The sequence below is a fragment of the Mytilus galloprovincialis genome, chromosome 7 (assembly GCF_965363235.1).
Source record: "Mytilus galloprovincialis chromosome 7, xbMytGall1.hap1.1, whole genome shotgun sequence".
In the NCBI taxonomy this organism is placed as follows: domain Eukaryota; kingdom Metazoa; phylum Mollusca; class Bivalvia; order Mytilida; family Mytilidae; genus Mytilus; species Mytilus galloprovincialis.
Genome location: NC_134844.1, coordinates 17866811 through 17894480, shown reverse-complemented (window position 1 = coordinate 17894480; position 27670 = coordinate 17866811). Strand labels below are relative to the sequence as shown.

Genomic DNA, 27670 nt, shown 5'->3' with positions numbered 1-27670 from the left:
TATTTGTATGTTGTTTTTTTTTTCAGAATATAAATCCATATACAATGGCCTAAAAATCCAAATTATCTTCATTTTTTTTTTTTACCATATATCTATAACAAATATAATATAATGGTTGGTTGAAGGATAGCTATTACATATATTTTGCTTTTTCAGCCATAATTTTTATAACATTCAGGCCTAGTTATTTATATTTCACTTAAGTATACCATATATAATATATATATTTCAGTTTTAACATTGCCTAGGAGAACCAGATCGAGAGGCTCATGGCAAAGTATATGCTTAACATATATTGCTGCATGCACTGAAGTGACTTAGATTTTCTCTGCAGAGTTATCTGCCCATATAAAATGGCGGCCGATCTTTGTGTGTCATGCTTAGATATATGTTTTAACAGTGTACTGCGTGTGCAGCAAATAATTCATTGTAGTTTCAAATTTTTTAGCAATTATAATTGACTAATTGATTTTACTAATTAAATAATTGATTTTATTTATTGAATTATTTGTGTTTGTAAATTTTTAGTAATGCAATTAATAAGTAAAAAACTTTTGTTTAGATGAAAACATGAAAATATCACATAACTCAATCTGAATCATTTTCAAAGTAGAAATGATCTTGTTTCTGCAATTTATTATCTACTTTTTTATTTAATAACACATCATTTCATAGACAACAATAAATATTTATGTTCAAATTCGATTTTCATAGCTAAAGATAAGAATAAGATATTAACAATGCTTCAGACATAATTGTAGTATATTTCACAACTTATTAAAAACCAGAGCTTATTACACCTCTTTACCATTATATACACAGTATCAGAAACCATTGCAATTCAAACCACAGCATCTCCTTGTGAAATGTTATGATATATAGCAATGTAAAAAATCTTTAAAACCCAGGCTTAATTATTTAAAAAGAACTTTGTAGCGAAACATTATAACAAACAAATATCACATGAGTTCAAGTACTATGTCATAGATGGTTAACAGCCTACAATGAGTTTGATCTTCTGTTGTGCCACTGTAAATTATGTAATAAAAGATAAATAGGTAATAGGGAAGGAGAAGGTTCACGAAGGTTCACGAAGGGTTAAAATTGTCCCTAAATTTTTAATGGTTTTTAAATCAGGCCAAACAATTACAAATTTCATATAGAAATACTTGTGAAAATACTGTTAAGACTAAAATATACTTTTTTGGCACCTTCGTTTAAAATTTTTGAAGCTATGACCCCTTACATATACATTATTTGTATTTTAGGTCAATTTTGGTCAATTTTGTACAAAACTTTAATTGTTTTTGGCATAATTAACCTTGGCCGCCATCCACGATCCAAAAAGAGATACTGTGTATATATATATATATATATATATATTGATAATTTGTATTATCACATTTGGAATCTTTTGGTTGCAAAGATTTTGGATCGTAGGTGGCGGCCAAATTTTTTCTAAAGCTTTTAGGTCTTAAAATTGCCCAAAATCATCATAATTTAACAAAATGTCCAAAATGGGCCTAATTTGGAGAGAATTATGCACTTTTATGAAAAGAACTAATTTATTGAGCATTAAGACTTTTGAAATAGACCCATTTACAAACCAATTTGTGAACTTTTTGGTGTTTTATGATAAAATTGATATTTTAGGCTATTTTATTCCAAAAGTGAACCTTGTGCTTTGTTTTAATTGCAACATTATTTTTGAATTTTTACCAGACACATGATATCTGCACTGATTTTGATATAATATGTAATGATAAAAACAGATTTAAATTGTGGTATATGAAGACACAAAATTTTCAAACTAAACCAGTACTGATTATAAATGATGGAATATACCATTACTAACAACAGTATAGCAGCCCAACTGTACAATTGTCAAGTTAGTATTATGATTGATGTTGATATAACTTGTAATGACACTAACAAGTATGGAAGTTTGGCATGTACAGGAAACATAGTGCCCATAGATAGTGATTGGGGATAGATAGTTGAAATATGGTACTTCTGAAAACAGCAATAATGGATGCTTTTTCAACATCTTCATATACATTACAAGATGAATTCAATTCTTTAAAATGTGGGTTATATTCATGAGAAATATAAAAACAAAGATTTTTTAAAACTATTTTTGTAAGATTAAATTTCAGGAATGATATCTTTTAAATTCTCTTTTTATAATTTCTTAATTTAAACAGTATAATTTATTTTTTAGGTATATTTATAATTAAACTTATTATACATTTACTATGGTGTTGTACTGATCATAGATGTGTTTTAAAAATATATGTACTATTGTCAGTTCAATTGGCCAGTTTGACATCATGTGGTGACTGTTATTCTTAAACTAATATGTACTTTATTTTGTTTCAGCTTTCGGAAGAATTGGCAGTATCAAGGAAAAAACGAAAACAACTGACCCATCACGTTCATCTATGTCGTCTGGTATATCAATAACTCAAGGTGACATCATTAACAACTCAGTTCAAGGTTTCAAGAGAGTGTCTCTGTATGTACTGGGAGAGAAGGCTCAGATGAAGGTAATTTTTCCTAATTGATAAGACTAGTTATCATTGGTGCATTCATCTTTCTCAGATTATGTTTTTTTAGTATCATTGAGAATTTTCATAAAGCTACCTTTTATGCTATGCTTATGATAGTAGTAGGACACTATATATTTTAGTTTGTGTTTGTTTCGTATAAGGCATAAGTTTTTGGTTAAGTTAGTTTACCCTGAAGTTGTCGTCACAGTCACATCAACTTCAACTGTGTACTTAAGTTAGTACACATGTTAATAATGATGTAACCTTTAAAATTATAATCTTAATTACAATTTTGACCACAATTTTACGATTCCCTGAACATGAAAATTATATATTTTTATGCCCCACCTACGATAGTAGAGGGGCATTATGTTTTCTGGTCTGTGCCTCCGTTCGTGCTTTCGTCCATCCGTTCGTCCGTCCGTTCGTCTGTGCGTCCGTTCAGGTTAAAGTTTTTGGTCAAGGTAGTGTTTGATTACAGTAAGTTGAAGTCCAATCAACTTGAAACTTAGTACACATGTTTCTTATGATATGATCTTTCTAACTTAAATGCCAAATTAGATTTTTGACCCCAATTTCACGGTCGGCTGAACATAGAAAATGATAATGCGAGTGGGGCATCCGTGTACTATGGACACATTCTTGTTTTCTGTATGTAGTGTAGCGGGGTTGCTTCCCCTTAGTACAGGTAGAACATGTAAAGCTTGTCTTAATCAACTGAGCTAGGGAATTGATTCTTTGGCTCAATGGGTTAACGCACTGACTGTCACACAGGCGACCAGGGTTCAAATCCCAGTGGTGACGATATCAATTTGTAGAGAAGAATCATGCTCTTTGGTTACATTTTGCACCCAAGGTAAAAATCCACTATGGTGATCTGGAGTATAGCCAGGGTTTGTGTTGTTAAGAGTCATATATAAAGATATGATGACTCTTTTGGTGGGGAAATAGTGTATCAGCCAGGGTTTGTCTTGTTAAGAGTCATATATAAAGATATGATGACTCTTGTGGTGGGGGAATAGTGTAGCAGGGTTACTTCCCCTTAGTACAGGTAGAACATATAAAGCCAGTCTTAATCAACTGAGCTAGGGAATTGATTCTTTGGCTCAGTGGGTTAACACACTGACTGTAACAGAGGCGAACAGGGTTTGAATTCCAGTGGTGACGATATCAATTTGTAGAGAAGAATCATGCTCTTTGGTTACAAAAGGGAAGTAATCTTATGCTAAACATATATTTGTGACATATTCATATTTAAGTTATCAGTTTTGGAAGAAAATCAGTGGAAACTTTCCTGCCTTAGAACTAATAGTATGAGTAATCTGAATTTTTATAAGATCTGTCAATCCATTTCATTTTTATGCCCCACCTACGATAGTAGAGGGGCATTATGTTTTCTGGTCTGTGCCTCCTTCGTCCGTTCGTTCGTCCCGCTTCAGGTTAAAGTTTTTGGTCGAGGTAGTTTTTGATGAAGTTGAAGTCCAATCAATTTGAAACTTAGTACACATGTTCCCTATGATATGATCCTTCTAATTTTAATGTCAAATTAAAGTATTGACCCCAATTTCATGGTCCACTGAACAAAGAAGAAGATAGTGTGAAGCTCAGGTTAAAGTTTTTGGTCAAGGTAGTTTTTGATGAAGTTGAAGTCCAATCAACTTGAAACTTAGTACACATGTTAACTATGATATGATCTTTCTAATTTTAATGCCAAATTAAAGTATTGACCCCAATTGCACGGTCCAGTGAACATGTAAAATGATAATGCGAGTGGGGCATCCGTGTACTATGGATACATTCTTGTTATACTTTATTATATTACAGGGAATAAAGATGGAGTCTTTTCCCAAATGTGATTTTATACCTGTAGACTTCTATGAAGTGAGACATGTGAAGGCAAGCTTCAAGAAGTTAAGTAGGGCATGTGTACCTAGCACTACTCCGTCAGCTGATGCCACATTCTACAAAACTGTAGAGGAATCTGAATGGTTGTTACAGGTAAGACTATAGAAAAGTCTAGAGGAACTAATGGTTGTTGTATGTAAGTCTTTCCAAAACTGTAGATATACCTGAATGCTTGTTGCATGTGATTCTATACATAAGTTTAGTAATATCCAAAATTAATACCCAAAACAGGCTGATTTCTAAAAAAGAATGAAATTCCTATTTGTGAGGATTTTTTTGGGGAGTTAAGTCTGTAAAAACTGTGTAATGTTATGGATAAGGTTCCTCAATATTCTTCAGCTTGTTATTTTACTTGGCCTTTTTCTGGTATTTCTGGTATTTTTCTGGCCTTTTTCACTAATAAGTCTTTTGAAGACTAATCTCTGACTTCCTTACATAATTATTAGCCTGGTGTCTATGATGACTTTTTTTTTGCACCAAATCATCAAGATGTGAACTCTAGACGGTTTTAGTCTATGTCTAGTATGAATTAAGCATGTTGTGGTGTATTACTTTATTGTTTGTAGGTACAGAATATAATGCAGTTAGCTGGTGCCACAGTTGATCTGTTAGATGTACAGGGATCCTCTGTAATGATCTGTCTGGAAGATGGTTGGGATATCACTACTCAGGTGAGGCAGAAAAACATAATGTTAAGAAACCAACAACACATGTCTGTTAGTATTTGTCTATGGAAGTATATCCTGCTTAGCTTAGATATATCAAAACAACAGTCAGATTTAAATATTTAAAAAAAGAACTACTATAAATATGCACAACTTTTTGTATGTACATTGAAAATGTCACTCTTAACATACAAACACTTCAGTAAATATGTACAATTTCTATGGATTCATTATAATTTGTGGAATACAAATTTGTAATCAGATTTCATGTCGATGAGTCACAAATTATATTGAGTGAAATGCAAATTTTCTGGAGGTTTGTATGCAGACTCTGATGTAACCCTGAATACAAATGTTTGTCATCTGTAAAAATAAATGATTTCATAGTACAAATGTAATTTGAATATTGATTTCAATTATATTTATATTTGGACCATTCTTTATCTTTTCAAAAGGTGGTTTCTGCAGCACAAATACTGTTGGATCCTTTCTACAGAACAATAGAAGGTTTCAAGTGTCTTGTTGAAAAGGAATGGTTGTCATTTGGTCACAGATTTACTCACCGTAGTAACCAGACAGCAGCCAATCAAGCCAGTGGATTTGCACCACTGTTTTTACAGTTTCTTGATGTTGTCCATCAGGTTAGATATTATAACATTTCTGGGTAAAAATATGAGGTATGATATCATCCAAGGACTGTAATGATAATTTTGTTCCTTAATATTGAAAATTGATAATCATTTAAAAGAAAAAATACACACAATCTTTTGTTCTAATATTCTCACTGCAAGATGTCTTTTACCTATAAATTTCAAACCTGGAACTCTGTGTACAAAATTCTCATAGCAAAATATCATATAGCATGCACAATTATTTGGAAGTTACATAAAATTTGAATAAACTTTTGTTTTGTTTTTAAACAGATACACAATCAGTTTCCATTGTCATTTGAGTACAACCAGTTCTTTCTGAAGTTCCTGGCCTATCATTATGTGTCAAACAGATTCAGGACATTCATGATGGACAATGAATATGAAAGATTTGAAAGTGGTTGGATCCTGGACGAAAAGAAAGCATCTAAGTTTGACGACACTGATGAAGATGGTATGGTTTATATGTTACACTAGATTGTCTATGTTATCTTTATACAATGTTAAAGGGAATATTTTTCTTAATCCTATCACTATAAAACCTACATACAAAAATAATGCTTTTTAAATTGCACACACAATAAATTTGGAGTTTAGAAAATATCATATGGCATTATATGTCTTCCCTGTGCCTGAATCAATCAACTAACCTTAAATAAAAATGCTAATCATAGCTTTGTAATGTCAAATATACTTGTCAAATCTAACGCTTTTAACTGGCCTTATCAATTGATGTTGTAATGTTTGACCTTGTGTTGATATGTCCATTATTAAGTTTACTATACATGCCAAATAATGTTTTATACCCAGTTTGAACAGTTTGCTGAACATGGAAATAAGAAAGTGTGAGTGAGGCATGGTGTCCTCTGGGTAAATAATTTTTAATGCCGTATTAACTTAGGTTCATTAGATTTTAAAGTTACTGATAATGGACCAATAATATTTTTTCAGGGTTCCTGTACAGACACCAGCACCAGTCTAACCCAGGGATGTCAGTATGGGATTATATCGAGAAACATCACAGACGATCTACAGTGTTTTGTAACTTTATGTATAGCCTTCATGATCAAGAAATGGTTTGTATAACTTAAATATTGTTTAATGCTAGATAAGTAAATGCTATACATCACAAAATGGGTCATAGATCATTTCAAGTCCTTTGATGTATACAATATTACTAAAAGAAAGTATGTTGCTGTGTATTCACTGTTATTCATTGGATACTATATATTTTTGTGGATTTCATGGGTAAAAGTGAACAACAAACACATCATTAAAGAAATACAGATTTTAGCTATGCTTGTACTCAGACTTTGGCAAAACTGATGAAGTATTTATGAGAAAATATTTTGATTTTCAAAATTCTTTGAAAAAAAATTTCTGTTTTAAATATTTTTTAGGTTTTGAGACCATATTCAAATTTAGCAAACATGAAGATCTGGGACTATTACATTGATGAAGATTTGGCCCATGGTCCTCCCTATGAGATTGAGACAGCTCAGAAAGAGCTGGCCTTGAATGAAGATGTAACTGTAGAAGGCAATCCAAGTTCTAGTCGAGTTGTCAATATATGTTTCGACAATGTTCAAATTCAACAACCAGAATCTTTCAAAGTTTTGTTACAGGTATTGTATAATCTGTTAAAGTAAAATTACAATATATGTTAAACTGTACAACCTATTAAAATAGTAAAATGTAAAAAAAAAATCAAAGCACAGTATAATCAGTGAAAAAATGAGGGAATTTGTCATAGTTATTTGCATATACAGTTTTAATAGTAAGAGTTACGTGGTTAATATCAATAAGACAGCAACCAAACAATATATTCCATAGAAAAATATCATTGTCACAGTATAGACTTCAATGATGAATAGATGTTTACACCAGATGGAGGCTCAAGATTATATACTCATGATTGTTTTCTTTGCTGATAAGTAGTACATTGTCTGGCCATCTTTGATCATCAAATTTTGATAAACTAGGAAAGCTTTTCTATTTAATTTAGACATATGTTCATCATTTCTGAATTAGAACATGTGTTGAATATTTTCTGTTAGAGATATAATACATGACACATGTCAATTTCTGATTGTAGATATTTTTGATATGAGTATTATAAAGTCATATTTCGATTTGCTTGTAGGAAGTACATAGAGTGCAAACAGATTTAGGGCACCTGCAACAGAAATGGAAAATAATCTGGGATAAATTAGAAGGACCAGCACGTGACTCTACGAGACAAGATGTCTCATTATCAGTTCTCAGATCACATGGTAGATCAATTCATAAACGTTCGACTTTAGAAATTCTAGTGAAAGGAAAAATGCTCGGTGAAGCAGCAAAAAGATTTAGTCAGCCGCATCGTTTTGAGAAGTTTACATACACTACACCTGCTTATTGTGATTATTGTTCTCAGGTGTTATGGGGATTTCTTAAGACGGGTGAGTTCTTTAACCTTAATAATTTTAACAATAAGGAAATATGGTAAGATGAGTGACAGTTGGGCAACTATTCAAACCAAGGGTGAGGGTGTAGTCAGCTATAGGTCAATGTACAATAGTCAAAAATGAACATACACATACTGTAATGTTAGCTGTGAAAACCTCCACATGTCAAATATGAAGCAATTTAAGATAGAAAAATGAAGCCTGAACTTAGCTGAAAACAAAAACAAACAAACAAAAAACAATTATGACAGACAGCAATCCTAGATACCACTAGATTACAGCCACCTGACTATGTACAAGTACATGAAGAATGGGGTGTGGTTTAATATATTTGTTACCTCCCCTTACCTTGAACAGTGGTATAACATCAAACAACTCAAGAACAAACTGTTAAAATTAGTTGGAAATGGCTTAATGCTCAGAGCACAAAAAAGCAACTAAGAAGAAGACAAACGACACAAAGTAGTGATCTATGACTACTTGCATCTACCAAAAGTGAGTTGAAGCCAATTAAAGCTAATAATTAAATCCTGTTAAATAGTCTCCTGTATTCAGGATATTTACAGAACTTATAAAACACAAATGTTTATTTTGCCTTTTATAAAAATATTAAAAACCATATATTTGCTGTTTATTACCTCTTTTAGTTAGCTCTGTGCTGGTTTTGTAAGGCTAACATTAAGAACTGAAGGATATCTATGAAATGCTGTGAAAAAGAAAAGTTTTAATAAATATATTTTGAATGTTAATCTTACAGGTATGCATTGTGCTGACTGTGGATATAATTGCCATGAAAAGTGTATGTCTCATGTCCCAAAGAACTGTACAAAGTTAAAAATAGTAGCTGAATCTAGTAATAGTAGTTCTAATGTATCTCGAGCTGGAGGCTCAGAAAGCAGCTCTGCATCAGGAGGAATGTGTAAGTACTAAGCTAAAAATAGTAGCTGAATCTAGTAATAGTAGTTCAAATGTAGAAAAAAAGGGGGAAAGGAATTTTCAAACAGCTGGAGTTATTTATCAGCTTGATATGTTAGTTAAATAAGATCATTTTTTAATTGTTAGGGATGAATAGATTGATTTTTAGCTCACCTGGCCAAAAGGGCCAAGTGAGCTTTTCTCATCACTTGGCGTCCGTTGTCGTTAACTTTTACAAAAATCTTCTCCTCTGAAACTACTGGGCCAAATTTAACCAAACTTGGCCACAATCATCATTGGGGTATCTAGTTTAAAAAATGTGTCTGGTGACCCGGTCAACCAACCAAGATGGCCACCATGACTAATAATTAATAGAACATAGGGGTAAAATGTAGATTTTTGCTTATAACTCTGAAACCAAAGCATTTAGAGCAAATCTGACACGAGATAAAATTGTTTATCAAACGGAGATCTATCTGGTCTGAAATTTTCAGATGAATCAAACAACTGGTTGTTGGGTTGCTGCCCCTGAATTGGTAATTTTAAAGAAATTTTGTTGTTTTTGGTTATTATCTTGAAAACTATTATACATGTAGATAGGGACAAACTGTAAACAGCAATAATGTTTAGCAAAGTAAGATCTACAAATAAGTCAATATGACCAAAATGGTCAGTTGACCCCTTAAGGAGGTATTGCCATTTATAGTCATTTTTTACCAATTTTTCATAAATTTTTGTAATCTTTTACAAAAATATTCTCCCCTGAAACTACTGGGCCAAATTTAACCAAACTTGGCCACAATCATCATTGGGGTATCTAGTTTAAAAATGTGTGCGGTACCCCAGCCAGCCAACCAAGATGGCTGCCATGGCTAAAAATAGAACATATGGGGTAAAATGTAGATTTTGACTTATAACTCTGAAACCAAAGCATTTAGAGCAAATCTGACAGGAGTTAATTGTAGATCAAGTCATTATCTATCTGCCCTTAAATTTTCAGATGAATTGGACAACCAGCTGCCCTCTATAGTCAATTTTTAACAATTTTCATTTATTTTGGTAAATTCTTGTAAATTTTTACAAAATATTTTCCTCTGTTACTAATGGGCAAAGTTCATTATAGATAGAGATAATTGTAAGTAGCAAGAACATTCAGTAAAGTAAGAACTTCAAACACATCACCATCACCAAAACACAATTTTGTCATGAATCCATCTGTGTCCTTTGTTTAATATTCACATAGACCAAGGTGAGCGAAACAGCCTCTAGTTGGTGTTCAACGACCCTTTCAGCACAATTTGCAATATGATGGTGGTCAGTTTTTATTGGGGATTGAACCCAGAGTACCCAGAGAACCACTGACTTTCGGTAGAAAACTGACAATCCTTGTCAATCAAGATTGAAGTTGAACTGACACTTGCCACAAGGTTGTTCAGACTCATAACCTCAGTATTGACAGACTAATGATACAGTAAATAAACTTTAATTCACTAAACCACTGATTCTCCTTTAAATGTTAGGGTATATGAAAGTAGTCTAAAAGTCCCAAAATGCCAACAAGAGTTGACTGGCTAAATTATTTTTATTAGAAGTTTAAATAACACCATGGTACTGAATAAAATTTGTGAGTGTCTTATTAGCCTTAATTGTGACTTAATTCTTTTCGTAATTTGAAATCATATTTTGTGTATTGAATGTTAAGTCTAATGCAGCAAGCTAACTTCAATGGATGTTAATTATATCTTTTGTTTTCATATCCAGCTTTAGGAACTTTAACAGGAGCTCATCCAAGTTATGAGAACTTTACACCAACAAATACCAATACTGAACATAGAACATTAGAGGGGTACCTATACAAAAAGGGGGCACTTCTAAAAGGCTGGAAACAGAGGTGGTTTGTTCTTGATTCAACTAAACACCAGGTGAGATTTTGACAGCTTGTAGTGACATTTTTGGCATTTAAGTCTTTAAAAATCAACCCCTCTCATTTTGTGAAGCTTTTATTGGCTTCTATGGAGCCAGTAATCTTATATTTCAGCTGAGCTTGATATGGTTGAAAATTTGAAAAAAAAAACCATAGATCTTTTAAGATAGATTGGGGGAAGGTCTAAATTATAATCATGTGCCTTTTCCAAAAATATAATAAAAGTATAGGCCACCAGGCTTTTTTTCATGTTATGGGTTGTGCAATTGTCATATTTTGTTTAGATAATGAATGGAAAACCCAATTTTGTGTGATAAAAAAAATCCAAAAAAAACATAGAATTTAAAGATAGAATATGAAAAGATAGCTCAAATGATATTCTTTCAGATAAGAAAAAGAAAACCAAACTCTTTTATTGCCACACAATAAAATACATACATTCACCACACATTTTATTATCCAGGTGTGTTGGTAAGTCGTTATCCTAAGGCTATTTTTTTCTTATTTTTTCTGTAGACTTAGCTTTCATTTTTTATTACCATGCATTGTCAAGCTTGGTAACTCATAATTGTTTGTCAGTAACTAACTGTATGATGCTGTCCCATTCTGAACCTTCTGACCTTGTTTGTTTACATTCAAATTTCAATGGCGTCAAAATCACGTGATGTCAATTCGTTATACCCAATCAAATTGCTCTACTGTCAATAAGGGGATTTTTCAGTCTACGGCAATTACGTTATTTCTTTGTGGGATATTGCTTCAAAATAGTTTGCAATAATTTTGGGTTTTATTCAACAGGAAAACTCTTTTTTTGCCATCCCTTTTGACATCAAGGGAATTTTGTATGAATATTTACCTACAGTCATGATGGTCAGAATATCGATCTTTTTTATAATGAATAAAAAGAAAATTCTATGAAAAATAAACAGTGTTCTCCCCAGGCTGTTTTAGCACAGCGCTATTGCAATTCCCCGCTGTCCTATTGCACTGACCGCAGCGCTATCCCACGCAAACGCGTCGCTATATTTTTTTTTCGTATTTTTCAATTTTTTTCAAATTTCCCGCTTATTTTTCACTTCGGATCACGTGATCGACTGGTTTACGATTTTTGAAAGAATTATTTCCGTTGTATTAAAGTAACTCCGCGGGACCAGTCTAATAAATTTTACAAAATGGCGTTTTTGAAAGATCAAAATAAACAAAGATTTCAACATTGACATCTATTTTTTTAATTTAAAGAATATATAGAGGCATATATGAATGAAATGAGATGAAATGAATTGACCGCATTTCCCGACGTCACTCACAAACTTGTTTTACAAACTTTGAACAAACGAGGATTTTAAAAACGATCAAACACAGGGGTCTGTTACAAATTATTTGCCGGGTTTACTATCCATACGAACCCCGAAAATGAGCAAGTCTTTTAAGTATTCATTATCCCCTATTCGAACTTATAATTGTTTAGCCATTTGAGAGCATATGATTAGAAAAACAAACCCAAGCTGATACGACTTGAGAAATTTTACTGTCTCAATGTCAAGCTTGGATGAGGCCATTTAAATATTATAAAACGTTAAGGTCATAAAAATGAGAAATCTTCATGCAAAAAAATGTTAATTCCTGTCAAACGTCGTAAGGTTAACAGTACACTGCTACAGTTGGTTACAAAACCAAACACTGAAACAGAAGCTGACAATGACTTTATTGTTGGTCCTTACATGTTCTGCAACATTACCTGATAGTGCTAAGAAATCTTCACACAGGCATGTCTGGTGTAGACCCATCATGGAAAAAGACTTCTCCAGTTTTATACATAGATAGTATGAGGATTTAATATATGAATTTACAATGGAGAAAAAAATACTCTTCTTCTTTATCCAGACAATAACATTAACAAACAAAGCCTCATTAAGGGGTACACTGTAACTTTCATGAGCATGATGAGGACATCATAACAAGAGGAAACATCAACAGCATAATATAATAAAAACACATAACAAAACAATTACAAACAAACTGCGTGCCGCGATAAAGTTACTGAGCATTGTCGAAAATTACGCGATTACCACAGCGCTATCCAAAAATCCTGGGGAGAACACTGATCAAATGTAAATTGTTTTTTATTAACCAACTCTATATTCCTGTACAAAATTATGGCATGGACATCGTTTTTTCATATAGTTTTCCTTTCATTTTGGTTGGGCTTTTTTCGCGGGAAAATCGCGAAAGACGTAAGGAGCATGTCATTTTAAAATTCCTAAAAATACGATTTTCTTGACCTGTATTGCCTGCCACAAGATTGATGATGCTGAAAGGAATGTACACAAAGCAATGGAGGCCGGAAGTGGGATTTTGTGAAGTTCTAGAATGTTTTTAGACATTCGGAAGTCGGGATTGAAACGGGCATTAGATAATTGGCATTTTTTGGCAATAATTGAGAACAACAATGAAAACTTACCTTAAGAAATGTTTTTTTTATTCAAAAGTGCAGAAAAAACGTATTCTGCACTGTTTTTCAACGCCGGAAGTAGCGTAGTGACGTCAATGCGGAGTTTCCCCGTGTGTTAAGTTCAAACACAAACACCTAACGAACTGACAAGATGAACGATTTTAGACTACGGTAGGATATAAAATTACTGTATCTGAGTTACCTCCTTATGTGGTAAAGTTAATAAAAACAAAAACAAACACAAAAAAGATGACAAAACACATAATTTTCTGTATTAACATGAAAAAATCCTTCACATGAGTTACATAGTACTCTCTAAATTTGCACATTTCATTAAAGATCTGGACAGATTGTTATCTGCTTTTGAAAATCCAAAATAGAGGAAGACACCTCAGCCACCTTACTATAGTGTTTGATATCTCTAATGACTTACATGTACATCAGACTTCAATATTTAGTTTGTCAAGCCTATACAACTACATGTAAACATAACATACTAATAAACATTTGTCTTTTGTTGAAGACTGGATGTTTATCTCTAGATATCATTGCTTAGTTGTATTGTTGGGTTGCTGTGACACTGCTCTTCACCTTTTATTTATAGTACATTTGTATTGATCATTGTTTTCAGATGAGATATTATGATTACAAAGACGACCCTACTTGTAAAGGTTACATTGACTTATTTGATGTACAGGCAGTCCATCCTATAAAAAATGTTCAGGGGCCACTCAAGAAATCTGATGAAAATGCAGCTTTTGAGGTAAGGTTGATAAAAGAGGGGCGAAAGATAGGGACAGTCATAGATCTTAGATAAACTGTCAAGGCCATGGCTAAAAAAGACAAAGAGACAAATAATATTACAAAAGACACTTAATAGAAAACTTAAGACTAAGCAACATGAATCCCACCAAAAACTGTGCAAAAGACATCTTGTGCTTGCACATGGTGAAAATAAATCATATTTCAACACAAACTTATTCATCTTTAGCTAGCGATTTTAAATTACTTGTCTTATTCTCTTTACCAGTAATCAATTTGTAGCATTATATGATTGCAAATATGAACTTCATCATACGTTACACACATCAACTACTATAGGGTTTTGGTTTACACTATACTCATTACAAAAATATCATTGTGAGGGTTAAAACAATGTTAACAAAGGACTCAATAAGTTCTACTCATACAAAAAGATAAGATAAGGGAACAGTTCAATGGTTTGCTCCTGTTTGTTGTTTCTAGAGATAAGCAAACATTGCCAAAAATGATCTCATGAATGAATACTTTAGTTGTCCGTATATTTTCTATAACCAGAGGAAACATTGAAGGACCAGTTTAAGAAAGATAAATAGTATAATTGATATGTTATTTTTTTTGATGTTTCAGTTGAAAACCAGCAAAAGGATGTACCATTTCTATGCTAGTGATGCAAAAACAGCACAGGACTGGATAGACAAAATACATAGTTTTATATGAAAATAAATCATCTTAGGTGTCTCATATCTTTTTTAATTATGATAAAATTTTTACAGTGAAAATAGAAAATCTAGATTTTACTGTAATGTAATGTATGTTAGTGGGTAACTTCTGACTTTTTAAAGAAGATTTGTCACTAAAGGACCGTTTCAGCTTCTTTTTTACAACTCAACATGTTCACATGACAGATGTGATATCATTAGATTGTACATCAGACAAACATTATCATGTGATCAAGAAGCTTTATCATGTGATTAAGGAGCTCTATCATGTGATACAGAACCAGAGCTTGTGCTTTTCATGTCCTGTTGAATATTCATACACCATAAACCAGACTTAGTGCTCATCCAAGACTTGTACATGTGGGAAATTAGCCTTGTTTTTAGTTCCAGCCAAAGTTTATTGAGATTTTAGTTCCTACATTGAGTCAGATGTCTTAGCATAGAAATGTGGAAATGTGTTATTTATATATAATACATTTTACTTAATACAATTTCATCATATCTATTTATACATTCTTGTATGTGCCAGAATAGGATACAATGGTCTGCTTTGGAATATGTGTTTTTATACATTTTAATGAGGTTTAATCTCATGGTAATGTTTTAACATTAAAACATGGAATAAACAATTATGCAAACTATATTTTTTAAGTTGTTCAAATGCATGACAACTTTGTATTTGTTGTTGTTTTTTTTTAGTTTGTTTCTTTGGGTTGATCTAATATGTATCCTTTTATCTAAGCAATTTTATTAAAGCTGCTACTGATGCAATGATATTAAAGGGTCAGATGTCACTTAAGGCTATGTTTGATAGTGATTTTTTTAGAAGACAGTGGAATAAAGTATTTGACAAAATAAAATATTAGAACTGGAATTGTAAGGTAAAAAATGAAGTGACTACAAGCCCCTTCTTCTCCCATACATTAACTCCAAGAATACACCTTAGACAGGATTTATAGACCCAAAGCCCCCCTTCTGATTGAGTGACATATATCATGAATGCATAGAAATTTTACTTGCATCACTCCAATTTATTAAGATTCATGTTAAATGGATTAAGATGGCAAAGGATGGATTTTTTTTGTGTATTTCTTTAGTGAATATAAAAATAAAAAAAAAAAATAACAGTTTTAGACAATATATGTTCACAAAAGGAATAAAAATGTATGTTACAGTTATTAAAATGATAAGAGAAAAGGAAAAGAAAAAAAAAAGAAAAGAAAAAAAAAGGGAAAGAAAAGAAAAGAAAAAAATTTAAAAAAATGTGATAGAATTGATAAAAAAAATGGCTGATTGACTAATTGAAATTCATTTAACTTATCTTCTGCCATCTCTATTCATCACAACATGGAACCAACCCTTTGCTTTCAGTATAAGTGTTGGAGTTTAAACACTGAGCATACAGTAAGGCTTTTTTCCTGACATGAAGATTACTAATCTAACTGTTATATATTTATTTACCTTGAATACTGCAGTAATTTGATCTCTGACATTGTATGTTGTTTATGTTGCTTGCCAATTTATTTTATACCGAACAACATGGGTCATATTGTAATGATTTATGCTGTTACTTAGTTCTCATCCGTTTTGTAGAAAGCTTTTAAGAAAGATAAATGAGATTTGTACTTGTGTCTTCATTAGGAAACACATGTTTTGCTTTAGAAAATATGCAATAATGACATTGAAACAAAGAAAGACAAAGCAATTATAGTAATCAGAATACTAGATCTAATCATAGAATCTTCTATAATAGTTTACTATGATAGGTACACACTAGTTCATGTTGACGGTGGTGGTTTATTTCAGGAGCTTAACAAATAAGAATAAATGTTCATCTGTTTTATGTTTTTCAAAGTCATACACACTGGGTAATTAATGAAAAAGAATACATATTTCATTAGGTAAATAGATATACATAATTGTTTTAATGCTTGGTGAAATGTATTTGTCAAGATGCACCATATAGGGAATTTAAACACTGTGCCAATTTTAGTGTAGAAAATATTTTGCTTCTTGCATTTTTTCAAACAAATATATGTCGATAATTATAAAAAAATTTGTATATCTTTTCACAGGGTCATCACTGTTATCAGAAACCTCTGATTTTAGTTCATATATTTATTTCTGTTTTTGTGAAATTTCGCTCCATCACTTTTTTTTTTCGCTTTTGTGTAGGCTTGAGTTGAGAACTACAATCTTGTGGCTTATAATTCTACCTCTTTCGATGTAACAAAATCAGGAATTAAATGTTACAAAAATCTGAGGTTTCTTTGGATTTGACTTTAAGATAATCTGTTAAATTGTGTAATAATAGAATATTCACTTTAAGTATTCATTTTGTTGAACATGTGGATTAACTAAGTTGATAACATAGTCACCAGTTTGTCCCTTAACTGTATTAGTAAGAATTTTTGCATTGCTTTGAATGTGAATATAATGGGAAAAGTACTTATTTATGAAATTTGTTCTTGACTTCAAAATGGGTTGATGTGATGCTATGCCATGCAAATTTTGTTGTTATTTGTTCTTCAATAGAATTTTAAATAGATGATTTAGTTCAAGTCTCCACCTTCTAATATTTATGTGTTTTAGAAACAAATTTCAGACATTGTACCAAAAATTGAACTTTCTAGCCATAAGCAGATTACACTTTATTAATTAAATCACCACAATAAGACAGACAGATAGTTTTAGGGAATAAGTCTGATTACATTTGAAGATATTTTGCTTACCTTTACTTTATTTCAACCTTTACATTACTTTAGTATGGACTGTTATCACCAATTTGGGGACCATTGTCTGTTATTGTTGTTTGCTATGCATATAATTGGTCTGCATCTACTGAAATCAAATTCTGATCTTAATTTCCTTTTTTATCTAATGTAAAAGTCACATATAGTTCAATCAAACCAATGAACCAACCAACCAGCCAAAGAAGAAACATGTTAATGATTTCTATAAATTGAACATTGATATAGTTTTCTACGATTCTGCAGCCAACTAGAACCTTGTGTACTTGATTGAGTTCTTTTATAGTCCGTTTTCATAATTATGTTTGATAACCTGCCATTTCGGCCACTCTCACATGGCTTAACCATAAATACTTTTCATAAATTTTGTAAAAACATCATTTTCTCTTATTTATATGCTTACATCTCTGTGCAATAAGAATTTATAGTTGTAGCAATAGGATATTTGAATATTGGTCATATTTCATACTTTCAGTGAATATATTTTCTACAACTTGCAATAGAAAATAGAGTGACCTCTCAGGAAATTAGTTCAAACACCAAATTAAAAAAAAAAAGTTTTTAAATCTTTTTGCAAAGTGCTGAATCATCATTTCTTTAGTAAGTAAAGGAAAAAGTGGTGATGCTGTCAGAAAAAAAAAAAAACATGTCAAATTTTACATTTCAGTGTACATTTACTTCAAATGTCAAGATCTGAAAAAATAATTATCCATGACAACATCTTAGTTCAATCATCTTTCATATTATACATTACCATTTATGTAAAACAAAATTAACATTCATTGTATTACAATTTGCATTCATATATAATTTTCATTCTTACACAACCAACTTATATAAATTTAAACAGAATCTAAATAATAGTTTATGATGAACCTACCTCATTTCATATTATAGAAAACTTGAAAATTGTCCTTTTTGACACAAGTGTTTTAAACCAGTTTTAACCATTCAGTATGGGGTAATCAGGTGTTCACTCTGGAACAATCTGTACAAGGGCATCACAAATAATAATACCGAAATGGTGTAGTTAAAATGTTTTGCTTATAATAACAGATCAAATTATATTCATTCCCATTGGATTTTTCGATAAGGGATTGGAGATTTTAAGTGGATATCAAGACGATGTATATTAACAAAGGTGATTAAAGAAACTTTGTAATTCTATGTTGCCATTGTTTCTTGTAAAAACAAATTTTAACTTTCTGTATCTCCATATAAATGTATGTTCATTATTATTTATTTTATTTGTTAAATCCATGGTTACTGTGTTGTTGCTTTGTAAAGTTTTCAGTTTGTTTTGATAATATTTCCCAGTTTTTATAGTCATGAATTATTTATACATTAAATTATTTTTAGAGTGATTGCTTTAGTATATGGATTCTTATCCATGGAAAAATTATTAGAAACACTTACTTGTGCTGTTGTTAAACATAGATTGGAACCTTAATTTTAAAGTACTTGTTACCCCATATTTTTTAAAAAAATAAACAAAAATAATAATAAATCAAGGAAATTAAATTTAGAAATGAAATTAAAACATAGCAAGGCATTAATTGATTTGTTATTATACAGTTTTGTAGATTGCACAAATTTCACTACTCCTATTCATGCTCATAAAAATCAATCTTGACTTGAAAAGTGTATATAGTTACACTGTGTTGTTTATGTGTATGTCTTAGGAAGATGATACCAATATATTGAGCCTTATGCATTAGTAAATAAATTCATGCAACTGAGCAATAGTAATAAAACAAACTGAATACTTGGCAAAAGTTTTGTTATTGTATGCAATTTGCAGTGTGATGTCTGATTGGTCAATTTTTATGTAGTCTCAACCAATGAGTGACAAATATGTTGTTTATTGGTTTTTAGAAAAAGCATAATAAAGGAATTACAAAAATGTGTTTATTTTGCCTACTTCTGCATGTCCTATATATGAGCTTGTGTTAAAATGAAAATATTTAAAATATTTGCCTACTACTCCTTGCCCTGTGAGATTGTGTTAAAATGATAATATACTTCCATTATGGGATTATTACACATTGTGCTTATTTTGATATAATTCAATGGTAAAATAAAATTGGCTATACAAAACAGTCAATAATTGATGCAGAACTATGTATGCTTTAAGAAATATTTACTTTACTTTTGATTGTCGTTAAACTAACATCAAGTAGCTGTGGAAAATTTAAGAATTTTAATTGCTATTTGAAAATCTGTTTAATTGCATGAAAACCTTATAATAGCTGTTGTAACGACACTTTCTCTACATGAAGCATTTTTTTTAACATTTGTTTTCCAATCGGCTATGGCTAAGTAAATATTGATTCATACATAAGAACAGCCGACTGTACCCATCAGAAGAAGATTGGATTAATGGGATACTTTTGACAGTACATATGCAAACTTTCTTAAGATAATGGGAGACAGCAGTAATTTTGCAAACTCGTAAAAACATATGAAGATGCATAAATGAAGAAACAGCATGGACTGAAAAAAGAAATAAGGTTATGTGCTTTGACAGTTTACGTGCCTCCTGCAATGCACACCATCAACCGACATGTCAATATATACTTGGTTAAAATGCCATGATAGGAAATGGCACTATCAATAAATTAAAAGATTTGACTATTATTATTTCAGAAAAAGGGAAAAAAGGCAAATATATCATAAGAAAGAAAAGAGTAAAAGTCAATAAGTTGGAGTACTCTTTTTTGGGGAAAATCATCATAGGGATTTCAAAATGTAATTCTGTCTTGTTTTGGGCTATCTCCAATTATTTGAAAAATTATCGTATGAAAACAATGAAATAATGTACATCATAGACCTGAATTATGGAAGGGCAAATACATAAAAAGGACTTTTTGTCATATTAATTCTAGAAAAGGTAAGTAAAAAATAAGATCACAATTATACTGAACTCGAAAAGTCCCTAATCACATGGCAAAATCAAATACTGAAAATCATCAAACAAACGGATAAAAACTCATATTCCTAAATTGGTACAGATAATTTTTATGTAGAAAATGGTGGAATAAACCTGATTTTGTAGCTTGCTTAACCTCTCTGAATAAAAGCAACAGTAGTAAACTGCGGTTTGAAAGTCATAAATCGATTGAGAGAAAACAAATCTTGGTTAAAAACCAAAACTGAGGAAAACAATGAAACAACAGAAACACTAAAGTGCAACAAAAAACCAAACAACAATGTAACACACACACACACACACACACAGAAATGAACTATGAGATAACAACTACCATTTTCCTGACTTGGTACAAGACATTTTACGAAAAAAAACTGATTTTGTGGCTAGACCAACCTCGCGCTTGTATGGCAATGTTAAATAAATTATATAACCCTAAAAGGACAACATTACATGACGGGATTGCAGTACAAATAAACGCAAGAACATTCAGGACCGAGAAATATACAAACGAACAATACAATAATACATATTGCCATGCTAATATTTATCTATTGTATGACCGTCGCATCAAATTCAGTTATATTGACAAGAAGTTTTCTATTGTATGACCGTCGCATCAAATTCAGTTATATTGACAGTATGTGTGAACAAAACAAACAGACATAGTAGGTAAAAATAATAGATACAACAGTCAACATTGTGTTATTATATTAATTAGTATAAAAACAAACTCATATGATCTTGATATTTTACACTTTTTACACTTTCCGCGGGCACGAAAAATTAAGAGGATTTCGAACCATAACTTCTTTCATTGTCGAGCCTGAGACTTTTTGTCACAGGAACGAACAATGGCGATTCTACACTTTTTGGTGGCGTCACAAAATTTGTTTAAAATGAGACATCTATGCTTGTGGTTGAAGTGTTTTTAACACCAGCACATTCGCCAAAAACCTACATGGAATGTTAAAAAAAATCCTACAGTTCTTTTCCAAAATATTGTCCAAAGCCAAATTAGCATAACAATTTGTTTTCTTTTTTTTTTTGGCGATTTGTCAGTGTTTCAACTCACTATACTCTTCGATACTTGATACCAGTCTACTCGTCTAATCTGTGATCTTACACATTGTGTAATCTTGCCGATTGTGAAACTTTTACATAGTGTAATTTTTCATGACATTCGATGCATGCATATGAGTTTCTTAATTTTTTTATGTTGTGTTTTGTGTACTATTGTTTTTTTTAGGCGTTGTGTGTTTATTGTCTGTTTATGAATTTGATTGTCCCTCTGGTTAGTTTTGCTTCTCTTCTTTTGGTTACCTTGATTTGTCAATTAATGGGATTTGAACATGGGTAAACTGCTTTCGACTTAAAATAAAAAAAGAAAATATGATATGTTTGCCGTTGAAACAACTCTCCACAAGAGTTTACTGATAGAGGATACAGTTAACATTTGAATATATCCCAATTCTAAAGTTTTTGACCTCAACTTTGTTAAACCTTCATGAAATTTTACAAAACTTATGCTTCTTCATGATCAACACAGCCTAGAGCAAATTGTTGTTCTTTGTTTCCATATTTATCTGTTAAAGGAACCTAATTTTGGCGATTACACTTATAGACAGTATGTATATTTTAGAAAATTTTGCAGAGATTTCTTTATGACAAAGATCATGTTTGATGGAAAGTTTTGGAAATATTTAACTGATTGACGTAACTTACCTTGTTTTTAACATTGACATGCAGTCTTAGGTCAATTTTGTTTCACACCAATAAAAAGTAAGATCACAAAAATACTGAACTTAGAGGAAAATCAATTCGGAAAGTCCATAATCACATGGCAAAATCAAATAGCAAAACGCATCAAAAACGAATGGACAAGAACTGTCATATTCCTGACTTGGTACAGGCATTTTCAAATGTAGAAAATGGTGGATTAAACCTGGTTTTATAGCGCTAACCCTCTCACTTCGATGAGAGACTCATCAAATTCCGTTATATTTACATTGATGCCTAAACTAAACAGACACAATAAATAAAATAGTCAAAATATGGGTACATCAGTGAAATAGAAAGCAATAACTTTATCCAATCATCATGTGGGGCCTCGGTGACAGAGTGGTCTAAGTAGTTACTACTGTAATCACTAGCCAGTCAACACTGAGGTTGTGAGTTCGAACCCCGCTCGTGCAGGTGCATTCGGCTCCGATCTTAATTGACTAGGATTGTCAGTTTTCCTATCGAAGGTCGGTGGTATTCTCCTGGCACGCCGGCTTCATCCATAAATAAAAACTGGCCGCCACGAAATAGCCTAAATGCAGTGCCTATAAGTGGCGTTACAACACAAAAATAAAAAATCAAATCTAATCATCATGGAGGTTAAGAAATGTTTTGATGACAGAAGTATTCTCTCCAGATCAAGAAATAGTATTTAACGAAAACATTTTGATTCTATTATCATTTTGCCGTAAAAATTACACAATTTCTCTTGCCTTATCGGAGTACAGATTCTCTCAAAGTACTTAGCGAATTGTTGGTTATTGTTTTAAGTTATATATGATTTATATGATTTCAAGTATTAAACAACTACATGGGCTTGGTATTATTTAGAAGCAAAACCGTGCTAGAAAGTCTTGTTTGCTCTTTTTCATTTTAGTTCATTGATATGATTTGGAGCTTTCTATTTCACTGAACTAGTATACATTATTTATGGTCCAGCTGAAGCCCGATTGCAGGTGCGGGATATTCTCGCTGTGTTGAAGAATCATTGCCGGCTTTTGGCTGATTTCTGCCCTTTGGTTCGGTTGTGGTCTTTTTGACACATCCCCTACTTTCATTCTAAATATTACGGTTGGAAAATACAAATAATAACACTGTAACAAACACTAATTTCCCTTTGATATTCTTGTCATGGTTAGAAAATACATAAAATACTACCATTACAAACTCAATTATAATTTAATATTATTGTACGGTCTAGAAATAAATCAAATCTATTTTATGTTTTAGAAATTAATCTGTGATAAGATAAACGTCCTACAAAAAATACGTCACTTTTTGTGACGTTGATCCATTCTTATGACGCGCAGTTTATATTTCGTTTGTGGTGACTTGTGTGTTGTCGTAGATTAATGGGAGATGTCCGTTTTAATTCTGCGGTAATATTAAAGAACTTATAAATGTATTTCATATCTTACTGTTGATTTTTATTTGTGAATAATTAATTTGCTTTAGTCGAGAATTTTAGTTTATTGAACATGTTGAAGGACCTTTTGTTTTATTCTAAAATATGCTTTAAATTGTAAAATATATTCAAATTACCTCTCGCCGCGATATAGCCTTTTTGTACTAATGCGGCGTAAAGCAACCAACAATCAATCAATCAATTATAAATGTATTTCTCTTTGCAGAGTGTTCTTGCATTTTTTGTTTGTATTCCTGTCACGTAATGTTAAAGGTATTTCAAACATTACCATATAAGCGGGAAGTTTGGCTAGCTATAAAACCAGGTGCAATTATTCCTTGTTCTTAAAAGTCCTGTAACATGTCAGGAATATTGTAGTTGTTATTTACAGGCCGTTTCTATGTATGTTGGCGTTTGCTTTTGTTGTAGTTCAGTGTATTTGTTGTTCAGTTGTTTTCCTCCTATAGTTGATATGTTTCCATGGTTTTAGTTTTTACCCGGATTTGTTTTTATTTCTCTGAGATATGACTATTGAACAGCCAAGGCCGTAACTAGGCATCTTATTTTAGTGAGGCAAAATACTTGAGCCGAGCGAAGTGAGGCGAAAATTTTTTTTGGAGGGTATGCAATGAATGGTGGAAAATCCTGCATTTTAGGCATTTTTAGAGAGTTTGATAATGTTTTGAATTTGGACACTTTTTATATAAATTTTTCATATTTTAAGACTTTTAACTACTCACACCAAATTTTTAACAACTTTATTTAAATTTATATGTAAGATAATCATCCAAATATCACTGATTTGAGTCTGCTGCCAGAACATAAAACAAATATCGATTCAATAGAGTTTGCCAATTTGTCTAAGGCTGGTTCAGTCAAATCGTTTCAGAATCATAATTTGGTCTACTGATATCCTTATCGCGATGAACATGGAGCATGGCAAGACCGCACAATCTCTCGCCACTCATGCATGCTCTTTTCCAAGTTTTCAGTCGTTTCGGGGCAGTCTGTGTTTCTAAAGGTAGCACATTATCATCAACACAATGATCAATGTCTTCTTCCAATTCCTTCTCCATCAGCAATTCGGTAGCAGCATCGGTAGAAACAGTTTTGTTTGCAAAAGGGAATTAAGCTTTCCTGTAAGCACCATCATACAGTCGCAGTTACAAAATATTAAACTCGCTTTTACGCTGACAAAGAGTAGACAAACTAGGGATAGAATGAGATAAGATACATGTATATGATTCTATCTATAGAGTAAGTATATATGATATGGGTACAGGGGAATTGGAATTGAGTTTTTGACGTTTACATGTAGTTCCGTAATTTCAAATTATTTCTGAAAATAGTTGGTGGTATTTTAGTTACAGAATCTATAAATTTTTGGGTTAGGGGTTGGGGGTGTCCGATTCCGAAACCCCGAATATAAAGAAACGAAATTCCGTAGTCCCGAATAAGTAAAGACAAAATCCGGTGTTAAAGGTTCTGCCATTCCTCATTAATATCAAATTGGAATATGGAATATTCTTTCAATTTTTAAGGTTAAAGAAACATGGATAAAAGCTAATCCATGCATGCAGTCATGTTTCATATTATTAATATTTTATTTATCTGTAAAGAGAAAAATTAAAGTTCGTGAAATGATTACGTAGACAGGACTGCCCCCTTCCGAAGACCAGTACTTGATTTGTCAGTCTACTTATCATAATGAAGTTATATGCAATACTCAAACTCTGTTCCCAAAAAAACTAGTTTACTTGAATTATTCCTTCTTTACCTTCAGTGTCGCTTTTCCTTTTTCTGCAAGAGCCTGTTTTTAAGTAAAGATCCATGATGATTATCGTTACTAGGTTAATGTAATCGAGAAACATCACCCGTTGAGATGCTGAGTTATATCCAGGAAGAATAGTTAAAAAGGAATGATGACAAGTTATAGAAATTACGGTTGAGACAGAACAACAAATGACTATTATATTTATATATATGTATAAAAAAAATAATCAGTGTCGAAATTTTAGTGAGGCAATTGCCTCACTTGCCTCAAGGGAAGTTACGGCCTTGACAGCAGTTTACTACTGTTGCCTTTATTCCATACAAAGTATATGTATAATAATGAATTGTATTACAATGCTTGCTATAAGGATCAAAGTTTCAAAATTAAAAAAAAGAAAAAAGTAATACTGTTGCATTGTGGATTGAAATGTCAGCTATCTAATCAGTGTCATCTTTCTACTTAACGTATTTTTTTTTATTGATTCGAGAAGTTTATCAACTTTAGAACATTTTTATGAAAGCATTCTATCGTAATGAGCTGAGCAGCTTCCCAACAAAAAATGCCAGTTTGTCCAATTTTCATACTTCACTGACTTGTTATAGTTGACGTTGATTCTAATCAGTTTGTATCAATATCTCATCTAATGTAGGATTGAAAAAGAAATGCATGTTTCTGTAAACTGCATCTCTTTGAAAAATTCAAATATCTTGACTTCAGTTTTCATTTTCCGAGGGCACTTTCAACCTATGAGTAAATGCTATTTGGCAAGATTCGAGTAGACGTTTACCTCTTTTTCAGATTAAAATATAGTTTTGCCTCATCAATTTTGTAATCCCTTCAAGTCCATTTGATATTAAGGACAATTTTGAGTGTTGAGAATCGTTTTAATTGGTATATTCTTATTTTTTTATATATTCGTGGGTTTCTAAACTGTTGGTTTTAGTTTTCCCAGATGGAAGTTATTTGATGTGACATGCGTATTTCTAGTATACACTGTTATCCTTTGATGTTACTGACGGGTAACTTCCTTTTTAAGCACAGTAGAGTGATAAGAACAATTATCGCTAGAAACTAAGGGCAAACGTGTCGTTATCAATGAAATTAATAACGTCGTCATAGGTAAAATTGCGATTTACAGATTATCATTGGTAATCTCAACTCGATTGCTCTCCTGACTTTCACCGTACCGGCTGAAGCTAGAAAAATAATTTCGTTCAGATAACTAACGATAATCTATAAATATCGATAGCATACGTTTATATATATATATGTATAAAATTTCCAACAATTATAAGCATTTGAAATGTATAGAGGACTATTACATAATTTCAATGAAAGAGAGTATTGCACGAATAACGACTTTCAATGACTGGGGACATACAATAGAAAACAAAAACCAATGTTCACATGTGTTAAAAACAAACGTAGCTGACTGATTTTCAAATCTCGTAAATCCATACCTTTTATTTATATGATTGTTATAAGGCATGATTTATATATCAGAAAAAAAGAATTAACAGCTTTGTTTGCAAGAACGGTTTGAATTTGAATGTTGGTAATTTAAGATTAAGTCCATGGATCTAATGTTTGTCAACCTTGAATGACCATATGCTGAACTCTGGGTGTATTTATTTTTGGATTCGTTGTGCTTTGTGGGCTTTCGCATCATTGACGTAACTCAGCACAGTTATTAACCGTGTGTTTACAAATCATACTGGGTTACGATCGATCAGGAGTTCTTTACATTAAACAAACTTTTTTGTATTTCATATTTAAACTTTATTTATACTTAGAGCTATATTTAGTTAGTTCCAATTTGTACATGTACACTTTAAATGAACCTTGCATTTTGTTTTTATATATTGATAATCGAAGTATATCTTTGTGATGAATACAAAACAATATCCTGAAAATGATGGTGTTCATGCCAGCGTATCTTGTAATATAAATTAAGTTTTTTCTTTATTAATGCAAAGTTCATTTTGGACAACATAAAAAAAGTTAGAAGTTACAATAACAGATTATGTGTATGCTTCGGTTAA

The 27670-nt window shown here is 31.8% G+C and overlaps 1 protein-coding gene across 9 annotated transcripts in view; it reads left to right on the top strand.

Annotated features, from left to right (window-relative positions):
* Positions 1–19645, top strand: part of LOC143082445 (myotubularin-related protein 13-like) — a 78223-nt gene extending 58578 nt beyond the window's left edge. For 5 of the 9 annotated variants that reach the window (XM_076258105.1, XM_076258100.1, XM_076258103.1 and 2 more), the window contains 13 exons: positions 233–277; positions 2380–2546; positions 4374–4547; positions 5021–5125; positions 5575–5760; positions 6043–6223; positions 6721–6845; positions 7170–7394; positions 7913–8210; positions 8974–9135; positions 10893–11053; positions 14139–14270; positions 14897–19645. In XM_076258105.1, coding sequence (XP_076114220.1) covers positions 233–277; positions 2380–2546; positions 4374–4547; positions 5021–5125; positions 5575–5760; positions 6043–6223; positions 6721–6845; positions 7170–7394; positions 7913–8210; positions 8974–9135; positions 10893–11053; positions 14139–14270; positions 14897–14986 — 2051 coding nt within the window. In that variant the 3' untranslated portion in view covers positions 14987–19645. The remainder of the gene's footprint in view (positions 1–232; positions 278–2379; positions 2547–4373; positions 4548–5020; positions 5126–5574; positions 5761–6042; positions 6224–6720; positions 6846–7169; positions 7395–7912; positions 8211–8973; positions 9136–10892; positions 11054–14138; positions 14271–14896) is intronic. The other 4 variants (XM_076258107.1, XM_076258102.1, XM_076258106.1 and 1 more) reach the window with 1 other exon arrangement.
* The last annotated feature ends 8025 nt before the right edge of the window (positions 19646–27670 follow it).